We start from the raw sequence: 18,025 nt of genomic DNA, 5'->3' as shown, positions 1-18,025 counted from the left end.
TACATATGTATGTATGTATTTAATTAATAATTTCCATGATTTGTTAAAAGAAAACATAAAACACCGATCATTAGCATTTCACCTTTACAGCTCTGTTAAACCACCAAAATGACAATCCATTGCTAGAAATGTATGGCAATGAAATGTATTTACACATCAATTGCTTAACATTAGCAATGTGTAGTCTCCATTGGCAATATTCCTAGCAATACAGATTTTTGGCAGTCTTTAATTGCCTGTCGAGATACCTCGTAAAGGTAGATTAGTTGATGTTTGGTTTTCACTGCGGGCGATAATCCATTGTGCTTTTCTCTCGCAGTGATCTGCATACACCGGTCATCTCCATGTAGGGTGTTTTTTTTCGAGGTATAGAACTTTAAGTTGGCATTACTGATCTAGATAGCGACCGATTTAACAGCTGTCAAGTGATTTATTCTTAATTTGGTTTGGCAATTCATCATGAATAGACTCACGCCTGAACAACGCTTGCAAATAGTGCAAATTTATTTCAAATATAATGGCTCTGTGCGGAATACGTATTGCGTACTAGGTTCGTTTTATCGTATGATACGATGAAGGGCACTTCTGATTGAATGGCTACGTCAACAAACAAAACTGCCGCATTTAGAGTGAAGCTAATCCTCAAATGTATGTCGAAACACCGTTAATCATTGGTCCGTACTTCTTCAAAATAATGATGGCCAGAACGTTACAGTCAATAATGATCGGTATAGAGCCATGATTACTAACTTTTTCATTCCTGAATTGAACAACGATGATGTCCAGGAGCTGTGGTTCCAACAAGACGGTGCAACATGTCACACAACTCGTGCCACAATCGATTTATTGAAAGACACGTTTGGTGACCGTCTAATTTCACGTTTTGGACCTGTGAATTGGCATCCAAGATCTTGTGATTTAACACCGCTAGACTACTTTCTGTGGGGTTATGTAAAGTCATTGGTCTATGCGCATAAGCCACAAACGCTTAACCATTTGGAAGACAACATTCGCCGTGTTATTACCGATATACGGCTACAAATGTTGGAGAAAGTCATCGAAAATTGGACGTCCAGATTGGACTACATCCGAGCCAGCCGTGGCGGTCATATGACAGACATCATATTTAAAATGTAATGCCACAATCACCACCACATCTTTCGGATAAATAAAATTCATGCCAATCGAATAATCCATCGTTGTTTTATTGCAATTTAAAGTTCTTTACCTCTAAAAAAACACCTTTTTTAACCTTATTATTTCCTTTGCGATGTCAATTATCTGTTTTAACCTATTGCAGCCTGATCTCAAAGTAGTAATTTTGCTTGTCGATGTTAAAGTCACTATCTTTCACTTTTTATCCTCACCAATTTCGATCGATTAATGGGCATAGGCATCGGTAATTTTTGGCCGACTTTTTGTATATTTTTTAAAATAAAAAAAATTGATAAAATTGCGCCAAAAAAGTATTTGAATCTTACTCCAAATTTTGGTCGTTTTTAGCCAATTAGAATTCGATTGATATATAGATAACGATATACAGAACACGCAGAAATTTCATAGTGTTCGGTTCATTTGTCTCCGAGTAATCACTACAGAAAATTCGAAAAATGTAGTTTTGGGATAAACTCGTTTAAGATTAAATTATGAAGCTGATTGATTAGAGCGGCTACAATTTAGAAGGCTGTAACTGAAAAACTATTTTAGCTATCAATTTAAAATTTAAGTACGTTACTTTTAAAGGTATAACCTATGGAAATATGAAAAAAATCGATTTTTTTTAACTACACACTAGGTGAGTCACTTAACGAATTGTGTTGAAATTTTATGCAGTCAGCCAATTGCGAATCCATATAACTTATTTTAAATAGAAATTTTGATTTATTATATATTTATGTAAGCGATGTTGGGATTAAAAACTAAATAAACAAGTGTCTACAGCTTATAATATTTTTGTTCACCTAATTTTGTATCACCTTAAACTAATCGAGATAGATATAGGGTTATACAAATATAATATAAATGATCAGGATGACAAGCGAGTTAAATTCCGAGTGACTGTCTGTCTGTAAAGCCTTTAACTGTAAAAATTCAGTAAGTAGTTCATGAGCGTAAACAGACCACTGCCACGCCCACAAATCGCCAATAAACGAAAACCTACAAAAAGCTATAATTAAGCACTAAACTAATACATAAAACTGTAATTTGGCACAGAGGATCGCAGTGGCAAGAAGCACCTGCGGTCTAAAAATTTTTGGGTGGCCGCGCCTTCTAGGATGTTTAATGTACACGTCTAATAAGCACTTTTATTGACACTGTGCAAATGGATGAAATCGGATGATAACCCTGCCCACTCGCCATACAATGGTTCTGTTAAAAACTACTACGCGCTAAATAACATAAATACGCCGGAAACATTAAATTTAACAAGCGAGATGGTACGAGTGGGCTTTATTGAAGGCGGGGTCAAAATAAGACGATGGGCGTGGCAAAGTCCACATTTAGTTGAAAACCCGATATCGACCAAATTCGGTAGGTAGTATCATCTTGACATTCTCTTAGCCGCCATATACCTAAAATAAATATTTTCGCACTTCCGGTTTACTTTATACCGCATGTATCGATCAATATGTGAGTTATCTTAGTAAAAACGAGAGATCGTGTGTGTCTTTGTGCTTAAATGGATAAAATCGGTTGAAAGTTCAACCTAGCCCATATATAACTAAAATTAAGATTTTCTAACATCTTGCTGATTTTACTCCATATATATTGGCGATGGTAAGTGCACCTTAAGGAAACTCAGGGAGCATATTATTAGTATGTGGTAAAATGCGTCATACATCTCTTAGATCCCATATACCTAATATATAATTTTCAAACTTCTCGTTGGCCTTATACCATATTTACGAATTACCCCATTCCCATATACTACATATAATGATTTTAGTTTTTCTAACAAGCCTTATGACGAATACGACGTTCAGTATGTGAGCTATATAAATATTTATAAAATTGCTTGAACATATGTTCTCAAGTATATCTCCTATATAATCATTTCCATCTTTCCACCTGTCTTTTAAGCCGTTTAGGTTGGTCAAAATATGTAAAACATTAATCAAATTAAATGGACAATTTTTTTTTTTTTATTATTTAATGAATTCCGAACCTCTGGTTTACGTTTTCACATCAATTAGAGGCTTCGGTTAAACCATACCTGAATGAAGTTGCAAGAGTATTAAATCTTCGTTTACGCCCGAACTTAGTCTTTCCTTACTTGTTTTATTTGAATGAACTATGATAAATTTTGTTTATTTTCAAACAATTCCTTTTTTTAATTCTTAATCATATGCTTGGGATTAAAGTTTTTATTTTTAGTTTTCAATCCGGTATGTAAGGTAAAATTTTTTTTTTCATCCCGTATTTGGGATTACAAAATAAAAAATTTCATTCAAATGGTAATTCGATTAGTAAAAGAAGGTAACTTCAAATGACTACAACTCAGTTTTCCATGCCGAAATTGTTGGTATAACAGAGGACGCCAAGTGGGCTTCGGTTCTAACCAGCAATTTCGTTAACTTTCTAGTGGATAGCCAATGCGAAGTCTCACTGCGTAAGATTATGTAAGGAGTCAATTATTAGACTTTCAGTGGGAAACTCGGTAAACATCGTCGGGTACCTGGTCATATTGGAATATAAGGAAATGAAAGGGTGATGAGTTGGCCCGCTCGAGAGCTGCCGGGAACGTATTTTCCTTAAGCTGTTATTGGCCATTCAACTTATTTTAGGGTTGCTAGAGGCAATGGAAAGGCACACCTCAGGAAATGGGGAATGATGAGACGCTAGCTCATCGCCTCTGTGAGATATTTATAAAAAGAAACATCTTTCGAGCACTTTTTATTAAAACTGTTTACCTTACCGACGTCGTTTATGAAAGAGTGTAAATAAGATGATGTTTATCATGATGATCTTCTTACTACGAAATGAACCTAATTTTTCTATTAAGCTACCAACATGTACGGTATCAATGTGAAGCTATATAAGGATCACCTCCAATGTTACTATTGGAATAGTATTTACAGCCTAAATGCTCAAGATTTGTTAGCTATACAGTTAAAGCTTTTGTAAAGACATTGGTTAATTTGGAGGTTAAGGTCCCCATGAGAACATAAGCCCCTTGTTACGTAAAAGCTTCTTTGAATAATCACTCAAATATTAGAATTCCGCATAAGCTAATAAACTGTGCAGCAACAGCGTATATAAAGCTAATCCAATTTTAGCAAACTAAGCGTAGTCTGGACATGGGGAATATACCTTAGCTACGGTCCTAACGATTTTTTATTAAAAAGGTTTCGATGATTGCAGCACCTTTTCAATCGATTTTTAAGATTAGTGAACGTATGCCTCGTATTCTGATATTAATCGATGGGCCACATCAGTGGAGTTCTCAGAACAACGCCAAGCATGGCCTAACCTAATCCTAATTTTACACTTACTGTCAACAGACTTGTTTTGTAAGCAATTGGCAGTGAAGTCAACTCTTAGACTGAGGGGATCCTCCCTCTTAGTCGCCAGTAACAAGGGACATTTTATGATACTTAAAAAGTTCCCGTTTCTTCCCATTACCACAAATCGAAATCCTACAGAGCTGAATTTGAATTCGGTCCCCAATATTGCCTTCCATTCCAGAAAAGAGTGGGGAAGGGGCGAAGGGGACAAGGGTGCAGGAAGTATTTATACGGATGGTTCCAAACTAGATAATCGAGTAGGAGGTGGTGTCTTCTCAGCAAAACTAGATACCATAATCGCGTTCCGTCTTCCAGATCAATGTAGTGTCTTCCAAGCGGAGGTCACAGCAATTAAAGAAAGCCTTTTTGTTCTGACATAAAGTGTGCTCACAACAAGGTGTATATTTATGGTATATATAGTCTACCTTCTTATAACACGGTACTCTCAGAACGCGGTTTCCGTCAACTGCATCCTATAAGTTCCTTCCGCGTAGCCTAAGCCGTTTAGTTCGTTAGCGCCTATTTGAATTATAATGGAACAGATAGCGCCAGTTTCATGTAGGCCCAGGCAGTGGGATCGCGACATAGTAACTAGATATGTTTACATAAAGATTATCTCCGGCTTATCTCATCAATTATTATTGTTTTATCCCGGCAGTGTAAACCCATACGATGGAAAAAAGTTTGTTTTTTAAAGTTTTATTGGTTCTTGATAACGCTGGTTGCCACAACATACAACTGGATCATCCAAATGTAAAAATTGTCTTCCTTCCTCTTAACTGCGCGTCATTAATACTTTGGACCAAGGAGTCATTCAAACTTTAAAAATGTATTACACGCCAAGTTTTCCAAACCATTTTCGACAGATTAGAAAATAGTGATGAGTTTGGATGGAATTTTCTATTTTAGATTGTATTAGAACGGTGTCATCGGAAACCTCTTTTACTTGAAATGGTTCAAGAAATACAAGATGATTCTACAATTTCACTCCCAGTTACAGAAATAGTGAATATTGCTTCTCGTTTAGGCGATGAAGAATTTACAACAAACCATCAGGATGTAAGAGAACTCGTACTCGGGGAAGAAACTTTAGATGAGGATGAATTGATGCACCTGAAATCCATTGGTAAACGAAAATAAGACAGTTAGATAGGATGTATTAAATGGCGCGAAATATGTGTTATTTTTTTTATAGTACAAAACAAATATATTTATTCTATCTTATTAAGAGGCTACCGTTTAGTCACTATTGGTGCTGGTATTTGAACCTATCACTGAATTAATGACTTGACATGAATGACTATAAGATGACTAATAATATGCAAGAAATTTGCATATGCACATAATTTTCTATTTTCTTAACCGACAGATGACGGAGATATGACGTGCCGCAGAAGAAGAAAGAAAGAAGAAAGTGGATATTTAAACATTAGCATGCTTTGTTTGAAGAAAAATATAATTCACCGGGTACTTAATACAATTCACTCTGGTCAACAAGGTCTGTTCTGTAAACTTGTGTAATATTTTGAGGCTTTTGGAGTTCTCGCTCCTTTATGTGGTTTATTGTTTGAACGAGTTTTCGACGATAAAAAGGTCTAATCTTATTGATATACAATCTTGATTTAAATAAAAGTATTCCCTTTTTAAGATCCAATAGAAAATTTGTAGGGGCTTATTATTTTAAAAAGTTTTGTACTTTTAATGAGCTTTGATGTAGGAACTTGTCTTTTATTTAAAATAGCTATTCGACTTTTGGTTTCTTAAAAGTGGCTACGTTGAGCTGGGCGACGAAAGTTTTTCACTTGGTGGCTCGGTGCTGCCACATGATGGAATTGTTGCTGGCGAGCCTGTTGCTGTGGGCGATGTTGCTGCTGCTGGTGTTGTTGCTTATGATGGGCAGCGTCCTCATCATATGGGTGAAGGCGAATGTATTCCAAGGACTTGAGGATTTGTGGTGGAATTGGTGGAGGTGTGGACAAGTGATTGCCCTGTGGTTTGAAACCGTTGTCATCAGCCAAGTAAGAGAGCTGAATGAGTTCACCTTCAGGTGAGTAATACGCGAAACCGCCGCTGGCATGATGACCACCAAAGCCTTCCTCTTGAGCGCTAATACCATTGGAAGTCGAGTAGTCGAGTTTGTAGCTGCCATCTCCGTTCAGTTGGCTATTATGCTTCAGCGTCTCCGCGTGAGTGCCCTGACTAATAGCTCCGTGGGCAACACAGGCTAGCGAAGCGATGATGGCAATAAGCATCTGAATAAGGAAATACATACGTACGTCAAATAAGTAAGATCTAATATTTGTTTTTAATATCAACAACTCACAAATTTATTCATTTTTAAGGTAATTATCTTTCGGAAACCTTTTAAGCAGTAGTTTGCTAACGAAGACACTAAATTGATTTGATGCAGATTCGCAAAAATCGCTCTAGTTTTATACGAAAAATTGTTTGTTAACCTACACGATTCACATAAAAATGCTGTCAAGTTGGCTTTTGTTATGCATATCAAGCGTCAAGACGTTAATCACAATCAACGAATTACTTTTGGAGTTATAGTTTAGACAATTGATCCGGTGACCGCGTTTGCATATGGCTTGAATGTGTGTGGAACACGCCTGGTAGAAGATCGGTGTGTCCATTTAGGGTTTAAAAGCAAAATGCGGTCAAATTATAATCGAATTAAAACAACATCACATATGCACATATTTGTACACATACAAACATATTCATATGAACACACTTTTAGTCTGAGCAAGTGCATAGAATAGATGGCTAATAAAATTAGCAAATGTAAAATATATAAAAACTAATTAAAATAACAGAAAACCGCTTGCCTTGCTTGGTTAACCATTATTCGTTTTTGAATGAACATCGAGCACACACACCTATGCAGTCATGCATAAAAAGAAAAGAAGCATTATCTTTTATTTGAAATTGAATATAGCCGTATATGAACGCGGAATTTTATAAAAAAAAGTTGTAGGTTTTTTATAATTAAATTTGGCACTAAATACGCAAATAGACTTATATCTGACGACTGCGTGAGTTCCAAACAAAACCGATTTTTTTCAACTATACAAAAAATATTTGAAAATAGCAGTACAACCTGTCATAAAATACATATTCCCATAACGGAACCAAGTTTACATTTCCGATGGGGTTTATAAGTGGTACGCTTATAAAAAAATATTAAGTATTCACATTTTGATTTTTGATGCTCTTAAAATATTTGAAATGTACCATACATATTTGCGTTATTTTTATTCTAAACATGGTAGCAAGGATAATTTGGGATGCAGCTGAACATTAAATTTTTAATACAAATTTTTTGGATAAAAAAATTCGCAATCCTGATAACAACAACATATCACCATGTTCATCTTATTAGTGTTATCGGAAGCAACTTATCGATAACACTATCTTTTATTGCCGAATCACAGAATCGAAATGTTATCTCTTAGTTACATATACCTACCATAACAGGGTATATTAAGATTGCCAAAAAGCTTGTAGCACCCAGAAGGAAACATCGGAGCTGTTACTTACTCCGGAACAACGTACAAAATTATTACCAAAATAATGGCTCGGTTCGCGCGAGGCCCGAATGAGTCCATCAATTTTACAATTGAGATGGCATATCTTAAGAGCAATATTTGTGAAAAGTTTTATCCCAATACAATCATTGGTGCTTGATTTGTACTCATATATTCGAAAATGAGTGAATTGGATGGAATTTAAAACTGTGTCCATGGGAACTGGGCATAGTTTTGTCCAACTTCGCACAGTTTCACGCTGTTACATAAAATTGTCAGGGTTATGTTACCTACAGAACTTGGTTGAAATTGGTCAAGTAAGTCCCGAGTTATGGGCTTTCACTTAAAGGTGGGCTGTGCCACGCCCTTCGTCCTATTTAGATACTGGCTTCTATTAGGTCCTCCTGTACCATACCGGGCATAAAATTTAATGCCTCTGACGCATTTATTTACAAGTATATATTAATCGCATTTTTAGTAGTTTTTAAAAAACAGTTGTATGGGGAGTGGGGGTTATCATCCGATTTCACCAATTTTCACACTGTCCGGGCAAATTTGGGTGATGTAGCTTGATTTGCCTATTAGTGGGCGGGGTCATGGCCACTTTTTAAAGAGTTTTAGCCCAGAAGTGCACATCATTAATACAATTTTGTAACAAATTACAGTTTTATATCTTTATTTGCAGCTTAGTTAAGGCAATTAATAAGTTTTCGATCATTGGCGTTTTGTGATCGTACAGTGGTCTGACTACGCCCATCTATAATATCGCACTGTTTATTGTGCCTAGGAACATGTGTTCCAAGTTTCATTAATATATCTTTACTTTTACTCAAGTTACAGCTTGCTTAGATAGGCGGACGGATTTCAACTCATCTTTTCATGCTGATCATTTATAAATATGTTACATATTATATCTATATCTATCTCTATCAGTTTTAGGTGTTATAAACAACCGTTAGGTGAACAAAACAAATATACTCTTTAGCAACACATTGCAAGAGTATAAAAATCAAGACCTTGTATGGAAAAAAAGATGTGTTCACGATGTAGCATGGATTATAGTTTAAGGCTACGCTACAATCTTCAAATATATCGTTCAGATCGAACCAGTATAGCATATACAGTGGATGTAGTACAAACTGAACGATCAAAATCAAGCGAAAGGTCTTAATATAATATATTTTTCCATTATTAAAAAACTAGCAAACTTTTGCTTTTGGATGCTAATGAAGTGCAGCTGAAGTTAGCGTTTTACCATGTTCATGGTACGATTTTTATGGCGTGTCATATGCAAACTTACCATTTTCTTTTCAAACACGTATGCTTCTCCTTATTTATAGCAATTTATATTGTATATTTTGGATTAACGTTAATTTGCAATAACTGACTTCTCAGAGCTCCATGGAATATATGGTACACATTGGTTTTCATCAAGAATCTCAATTGTTACTCAAATTATCGCTTGTACGGACTGATATATGGACAGAAATCGGGAAATAAATTTGTCTCGTCATCCGTATCATTATACGCTGAATAGGACCACGAAGTTTGTAATACCCAGAAGGAAACGTCGGAGATCCTGTAAAGTTTATATACTATGTTGAAATGATCAACCATCTATCTATCTGTCCGTCGGTCAAGAGGTAGAAAAGGAGGAATCTATAAAACAATTTTTATGCGATCGCAACTATCGGTTGAGGGCTTCTTGACGACGTATCGGAGGTTGCACATATAAAACTTTTCGTATTAATGAATTTCATTAGAAGCATGGCCAATAGAACGAGTGGACTTTAGTCCCGGTGGTATCACAATGGGCCTCCTAAAGACCTAGGTGTAGGTTAGACAGGCTCTGTACCTACCTACCTATCTACCTTGACATGGATTATTATCTAAGGCAACGGCAGAATCTTCGAACAAATACAAACTATAGGATATAGCTGCCATACAAGCTGATCGCTCAAAATAAAGTCATTGGGTTCAAAACTTTTTCATTTGACAAAATGTCTTAACGAAGTTTGTCATGGATTATTGTCCAAGGCAACGATACAATTTCCAAACAAAATACTCAGGTTAGACCACTATAGTATATAGCTGTATATATCCGACCAACGTGTTTGCTTGTTTTGATTATCTTTTAGAAGTTACAAACAACCGCTAGGCGAACAAAACTATTGTACTCTCAACATGTATGACAGTGTAAACAAGTTATGTACAAATTAGAAAAGTCTTAATTAGTTTAGATGGAATTGAATATTAATGTAGTAGGAGAAAATGGAATGCGTTATCAATTTTTCACGGCTTCTTCCGTGCACTACTAGAGGCCAATATTTATTTAATATTATACTTGCCTTATCCACAAAAAATCTAAATCTATGGACATATCACATTTTTAGTCAAAAATACTACATACAATTTTGAAATATATTGTCTTACTTAACATGAAAAAAAAAATTATTTTATGTCCTTTTCTTGCACGAGTACAAACATCTGTCTTGTTTTGAATGCTCCAGCAGTAAGTCCTTCCATAGTACGAATATCCTGATGACAGCGTTCTTCTTGTTCTTCGCTTAAGGGGCCTAAATTTTCTGGGAAGCGGTCTAAATGGCTGAAGCGGAAGTGCATTTTGATGCTCATGTTACATCCTACTGTCTGGAAGTCCAACATGAGCTGCTCAGCGTTGAATGTAGTCTGGAGACTTTTTATTTCCTAGGAAATTTTGCACAACCCAAATAAATTCAATCTATGCAGATTCAGTAAAATGGTGGTCCTTTATTAGTTCCCTGATTTGAGGACCGTCAAAAATACCAGCTTTAATTGTTTCTGTGCTCAATTTCGGAATTATTTTACTGATATATTTAAAACATTCCTCATCCTTGTTTAGAGCTTTTACAAACTGTTTTATCAGACCAAACTTTATATGTAGAGGGGAAAATACAGGTTAGTTGAAAAGTTTCTACGCTCGAAATGAAAAAGTACTGTTTTTGGTACGAAATATATTTTTTATTTAATATAATCTCCCTTAACTTCAATACACTTATTCCAATGATCCTCCAATAATTTTATGCCATCCCTATAATGACTTACCGGAAGCTCTGCAAAATACCCGTTTACGGTTGTAATAGCTTCTTCATTCGATGAAAAACGTTTTCCACGAAGGAATTGCTTCAAAAAACCGATGCCATAACCATTTTTGCTGATCGTTGTGACTTCACCTGCTTTAAACGATCTTGCTTCAATTAAAGATCGTGGTAGTAGATTCAAGTCTCATCAATAGTTATAAAACGAAGCAAGAAATCGGTTTTATTCTGCTTAAAATGCTCCAAATTATGCTGAGAAATTTGTTTTCGATTCAGTTTTTGTTGAATTGTTAATGTGTGAGGCACTAACTTTCCAAACAGCTTTTTCATGTGTAATTTTCCATGGAAAATATGAAGTACTCGTTCAAGTCAAACTGGGATATTCACTAACAATATTATGGACTTGCTCAATGATTTGTTTAAATTCCCCAGCTCAAAATTCCACCGTGCGCGTTTTGAAGGTTAGGGCTTCTTATACACTTTTAAAATTGTTCATATATTTCCTTTGCTTTTTAACCTTTCAAAATAAAGAATCTAATCAATGCGCGATATTAAATTTTTTTCCATATTTAAAAATACTCTAACGCGTCAACTTCAAATGGCTTGTAAACAAAGAATTAATTGACAGAATGACTTGAAACTTTGCATATGTTTTCAGATGTACGAACTTAAGAAAAAGTAGTGATATTTTTTGGTGAGACCAACCAACCTGTATAATGCGGTCTCTGGCTACTAGAGGGACATTCATCACACTCATACTAAATTAACTTTCAAAGGCCAAACTTTTTTAGTCCAGTGTCTTGGATCGGCAATCCCATAAGTACATGAAACAGGGGTATTTGGTATATCCCCCTTGTGGACCCAAAAGAAAATTTACCATTTTAAGATCAACGCATATCATATCGACGCCAGTTATGTTCATGAATTTTATTACCAAAGTAAAAAAGATCAGACGCATTTAAACGGCATCACAAACAGCACAAAAACTATTTGGATCATTTAAACATATTCTTCTTATGTTTACATTAATTTTATTATTATATGAAATTTAGTAGTTTTTGCCCTAAAAGTTAATTCAAGTAAGCCGAGTAACGATATTTCAAGAAGTACCTGTGTCACTAAAACTAGAGCTGGTAGAAAGAAACTGAGGGTACATTTGAAATCAGCGAAGTCAAATGAGTAAGAAACAGATTAGAAACTTCATAAATCAGAAAAAAATTTTATTTTGTTTATCAGTGTTATCTTGTAATCTTCTGTATAGGCATTGATCTGATTTCAATCATCTATCAATGATTTATTAACGGCCGAGACTAGTGAATACCAAACGTCGGACCCAAAAAGTTGACAAAAATATCGTTGCTACACTTTTTGTTTTTAAGTTTTCATTCGCCTTTATCTCATTTCATAGCAAAAATCAACATTTCAAAAAGATAACACTTTATTAATTTTCTTCTTAAACATAATTGTATATACTAGTGATATGTACAAGCGAATTGTGCAGGCTTGCAACCAAACAATCGAAAAGAACAATCATTTTTTTTCGACTTAAACAAGTGTTAAAAACTCATCTACTCACAATATGTACTCGTATTTATATGATTCCGCATACTCATACGTTTATCTGCATGTGGACTTATTCATCTAAGGACTTAGAACTTGTTTTGATACTGAGCTTGGCCGCTGGCGCCCTTGCGGTCCTCCTGCTGCGGATGTGTACGAATGTATTCCAGTGCCTTGAGAATGGCTTTTGGTACTGGCGGTGGTGTGGGCAAATGTTCGCCAGCCGGATGGAAGCCATTCTCATCGGCGGTATAGCTCAGTTGAATGAGTTGACCATCTGGCGCATAATAGGCTGAAGAGCCGCTCGCATAATAGCCGCCTACACCGGATTCACCAGCGGCAATGCCATTTGAAGTTTCGTACTGATATTGGTAGCTGCCATCCTCTTTCACTTCGCTTTTGAAATTTCTCGTCTCGGCAGCGGCATCGTATTGATCAGGACGCGCTTCTACGAAGTTGTTGCAATGGCCGAGTATGATTGTTGCAACGAATGCGATGACAATGGAAGTGGTGGTCTGTAAATAATTGGATGCCAATGAACATTTATGAATGCAACGTCGTTTCGTACTTGAAAACTGAAAATATATACGAGCTCTCGCTCTCATCACTTACTGTTTTCGACATTTTGCTGGCTGGTGTTGCCTTGTTGTTTAAATGGATGCTTCTGCTTCGAAAGTTTACACAAGAATGAGTATGTGCCCAAGTGTCCACTGGTGCATTTATAGTAACAAATTGTACCAGTTTCTTATGTTTCACTTCGAATTGTTCCAACGAAACGCTGAACCAGATTGTACCTTTCTGAAGAAAAAACACGATTACTACGAAACGATAAATAAAATCAAGATGAGCAAAAAATCAAATTAAAGCCCAAATATTAAAGGCGAGCTGCACAGTGGCCACCATTGTAGTGCATCTACATTTTTAAATTGCCTCAAATATAATTATTTTTGTTGCTCTTTGCATTTTTATTAACACTGTTTATGCTCCAAAATATGCGGAACATTATTCGACCTGCTTCGGCTAGCTTTCAAAGTTTGTTTACTTTTCCCTCAGCCATTACAGGCTTCCTAATAAAATTTAAGGGGCGTGAGTTAGTGTTTGTGAACATGAAAAATAATGACACAAACTAACAAATTTTTTTTCGTCGCATACCCGATGAGAAAACTCTTTCGTTGCTGATGAGACATCGCTCTGTGCATTTTGCATTAAAAATTAAATGTTTGGGATTAAAAATTGAAAATAATTAACAAATTTTTAATATTAATGAAGTTCGCAAACGAAAAAAATGTTAATTTTAAAACAACTATTTTTTAATTTAATTCTTAATTATATGCTTGGGATTAAAATTTTTAATTTTTCAATCCAGTTTGTGGGATTTATTTATTATCCGGGATTTGGGATACAAATTTTATTTTTTATTGCATGATTTGAAACCCTGATTCCGATATGCTTTATTTTCGAAGTGTAGGTTTATGTGATCTTATTCACATAAACTTTACCCTGTTGTGCTTGACAATTCGTACCCCTGCAAGCCAGCTATCGGATAAATCAGCGGTTAATTACCCAAACGCCAACAGAGATTTCTGGTTAAGTTTCTATGAGTTTCTTAAGGCCAAAACTCTTCTATAGGAGGAATCATTAATGTCTTTCTTACGCAATCGTTAATCTCTTTCTATGAGTTGCACGGTGTGTATGTTTTAGTTTCCGCGCCAATTCTTTATTTGTATAGGAGTTTCGGGAGGCGTGACTTGCTGGACTTTAAAAATGAAGCCAAGGAAGCAAAGGGTATGTCTGAATGAACGCTTTGCTTTCCGTACTTTACTTTTTAATAAAAATGGCTACTGTTGCTTGGCAAAAAGATGAGAGTTGTCCAATATTTAACTTCGCTTTTCTTTGCTTCGCCTAGATGGGAACGATCTTATACAAAAGTATACAGTGTACTTATATGTATGTCAATTCAAATGTCTGAGGCGCAATTGTATGTGAATCAGTCATTATCCTTACCATATCATGTGAAAACAATTAATACCCATATAATTTTTATACGGATTATTATCGGAGTAAATGTGTGTCAAAAGCTAGACTTATTTACTGATTTTAATGCCTATTGCCAATCTTTACAGAGTTAGCAGTTTATTCAACTGTATGTACGAGTACATTTGATATTAGAGATGTCAAGTCAAACCTATTATTGGAGCATTAGCATAGGATATTACGAGTGTCAGCCCGGTTGATTAAATTTTTTCTAAGCATTGTGGATTTACTTGGGCTAAAGTAGTACAAGTAAAATAAAATAAGATTTGAAGTAGTGCTGAAAGTTATTGAATATACTAAATCATACGAAGTTTATACCTCCATAGGCTTAGCGATTAGTTTAAAAATTTCTAAACGCAGCCCTCATATATACATGATACATACGCTGGTAATGCATCTCCATTTTGCTTACAATTCGAGAATGGATGGTTTCGCTATTAAGCTAATACTTCACGAAAGATATTGGTCGTTGTTCACTACAATATAAAGTACCTGAGCTGCAATGCAGTGAGTTATAGTATATAAAGTAAAAAAAGAACATTTTTGAAACAGGAATAAAAGCAGTCAATAATTTCAGATAAAGTCCAGTACACCTCTGAACATATAGTTTAGTACACCTCTATCTTTAATCTATTATGTCGCTTTACTAACTTCCTCTTGTCGTTTGTAATGTTTCGATTCAAAAATGTTGATATCATTTCCAAATACTACAGCGCTGCAATTGATAGATTTGAACATATGTATGTATGTATGATTTAGAATCGTTTCAGATATGCAAACTACATAATAACGTTACATATTTCCTGTTGGGTGGGTATCTGATAATATTTCTTTTGTTTTATTTTTGTTTAAGCTATGCTACAAAGCATCAGCGGCTTCATGGCGGTTCCCATTAAGCGCTACATTGAGCGTTAATTTTTCAAAAGCCAACAGCATCACCACCTTTTTGATGGTAACCCTTTGTGTCATTCACGGGTTACCCGTTAATTAATAATAATAATAAAAATTGGCAAGTGGTTTAGCTGTATGAGTATACCTATATCTTTAGAATACAAACTAGAGTTGTGAGAACTCAACACTAGAACGTTTTTTGTTGTACTTGTTTCTGCGAAGACGGAAGAGGTGTATTCTGAGCAGAAGCATCTGATTAAATTAGGGATGGTACTTGTTATACAAAAATATTTCAGCTTTCGAGACGTTTGATCATTAATAATAATTTTAAAAACCATTACTTTTACTTAACAAATAAAACGTGAACTTCGACTGCACCGCAGCTATAATATCCTTCACAGGTGAGTTTTTTATAGCAATAATGGGTATAAAAAGATCTCTAACTTGATAGGTCAGTTTGGCAAGTATATGCTGTAGTGATTTGATCTGAACAATATGTTCGGAGATTGTAGCGTTGCCTTATTATCCAAGGCCAAATTTCTTGAAAATACTTTGTAAAATATGTAGTTTTCCATACAAGGACTTGCGTTTGATCGATCAGTTACATGGGAGTTGTATAGGGTGGGTACTCAGACAAATAAGTTAAGTCTCTCCAGGTATGAGCTCTTAATTGCAACAGGAATGTTTTCCGCCTTACAGTAGTCTATTTTTTTCTTATTATCAGATAGAAAAGTTCAAATATTGCTTCCAAATACTTGAAAAAGTATCTCGATTTGGTAGGAAATTGAATGCTCTACAAAAAGTCTCTTACGACCTAGAGGTATAAATGATATTAATGGTTGAAGTTTCATTATTTTAAGGCATTTTTTTTCTTGTAAATAGTTTTGGAGGAAATTTACCGCTCTACAAGAAAGGTCTCTTATAAACATTGTGGCAAACTTAATATAAACTGTTCGGGGTATTATGAGGTTTATTGCTTAAGGGAATGTTTGACCGAAACTCTTCGCTCATTTGTTTTGATGTATCCCGAAATGAAGGAACCCACATTTTTTTAGAACTCCTTTTCCTTGAAAAGTTTTGCTTTCAGATTATAACTGTACTGTTACATTTTCACGAGGGTGTTATTTTAGAAAACGAAGTTCTGTGATCGACTTAATGCAAGTAATTAATCAGTTGATTCGAAGACGGTGGCTAATTGTAAATACTTTCAAATTCAATAATCCGATTGTCACTAACGCAACGACGACCATATGATTTGGCATATCTTCGAAATCTAATCTGACAGGTATAAGAAACAGATTTTTTGATTATGACAATGCTTATGTGTAGCAACTTACTTCAAATATCTCTAAAACTTAGCGGTTAATCTTTTAATCAATAGCCATAATAGCCGATATTGTCAACGTCACTGAGAACTGCTTTAGACTATAGTTCATATTGTTGAGAGTTCAAAATTACAAGAAATTTATGTTATGATCCGTTTTCCTTTACTTATGGTAAAAAGCTTCTAATACACTTGATATTAACATAATACTTATACATTAGTCAGTTTATAAAAAGTTTGAAAGCGTCTTTTTTCCGACAGTGCCCTTCCTAAACTTTTATGTTATCCCATGATACCATATATTTGAAGTGTTTGATATTGCCAAACATAATAAGTACTAAATCAAAATATGAAGATATTAAATTTGAAGCTCTCGCTGAACTTGAACTAAAACTCTTTTAAATCAAAAATCACTTCCAGATTTTTTTCAATCTCTTTATGGCATTGAAATGGAGTATTAATATCCACGAAAAATTAGCATGCGAATCGCTCGCCAAATATTAGGCTGGAGTTTGATGAAATCAATCAACACTTGCTTCCGCTGTAAAGACTGACGGGCATGGTTAAATCAACTCGTTATGTGGATTTGTCGGTCTCAATCCCTTTATGGAAAAATGCCTTAAATACTAGCAAAAATCCGAAGATGAATAAAACAATGTAACTTTATGGAACTCAAACTTTTATGAATAATACTTTTTTGCGACCTTAAAAATTATTAAATTTATCACATAATGAGTAAAAGATAATTCGAACACAGTCATGTTAGGTTAACCTTTACTAACCAGTAGGCTCATCCGTTCTAACACCAAAATGCGTACTAGAACCGACATGTGTCACTTTACAGGAGTAATGTACTCTTTACAAAGCTTGTGATGGAATTGTATTAAATGTGAAATATCTTAGGAAAGCTTTTTACTAAGCATTGGACAGTGATATGGGTAAGAGGTCTATTTAAGTTGAATTAACGCGCGAATGTATTGCATTGTTGGTGTAACTTTTAAATAAACCTAAGTGGCACTGACTGATGTAAGCGCGGCTTACTGTATTTTATAACGTCTTGCTTTGACAGGCAATTGAATGAAAACGACAGTGGTTTGCCGT

At 35.1% G+C, this 18,025-nt stretch overlaps 2 protein-coding genes across 2 annotated transcripts; both read right to left on the bottom strand.

Annotated features, from left to right (window-relative positions):
* Positions 1–6,166: 6,166 nt before the first annotated feature.
* LOC106625304 (pupal cuticle protein Edg-78E) lies at positions 6,167–6,892 on the bottom strand. Its single transcript, XM_014245129.3, has 2 exons — positions 6,829–6,892; positions 6,167–6,757 (listed from the first exon to the last, which is right to left on the bottom strand). The coding sequence occupies exons 1-2, from the start codon at positions 6,838–6,840 to the stop codon at positions 6,266–6,268; spliced, it is 504 nt and encodes a 167-aa protein (XP_014100604.2). The 5' UTR covers positions 6,841–6,892; the 3' UTR covers positions 6,167–6,265.
* Positions 6,893–12,585: 5,693 nt separating this feature from the next.
* Positions 12,586–13,380, bottom strand: LOC106625455 (pupal cuticle protein Edg-78E). Its single transcript, XM_014245277.3, has 2 exons — positions 13,288–13,380; positions 12,586–13,190 (listed from the first exon to the last, which is right to left on the bottom strand). The coding sequence occupies exons 1-2, from the start codon at positions 13,297–13,299 to the stop codon at positions 12,765–12,767; spliced, it is 438 nt and encodes a 145-aa protein (XP_014100752.2). The 5' UTR covers positions 13,300–13,380; the 3' UTR covers positions 12,586–12,764.
* Positions 13,381–18,025: the final 4,645 nt, after the last annotated feature.

The sequence above is a fragment of the Bactrocera oleae genome, chromosome 6 (genome assembly GCF_042242935.1).
Source record: "Bactrocera oleae isolate idBacOlea1 chromosome 6, idBacOlea1, whole genome shotgun sequence".
NCBI lineage: Eukaryota > Metazoa > Arthropoda > Insecta > Diptera > Tephritidae > Bactrocera > Bactrocera oleae.
The sequence above is the reverse complement of the archived record's forward strand: the minus strand, read 5'-3'. Positions and strand labels throughout refer to the sequence as shown.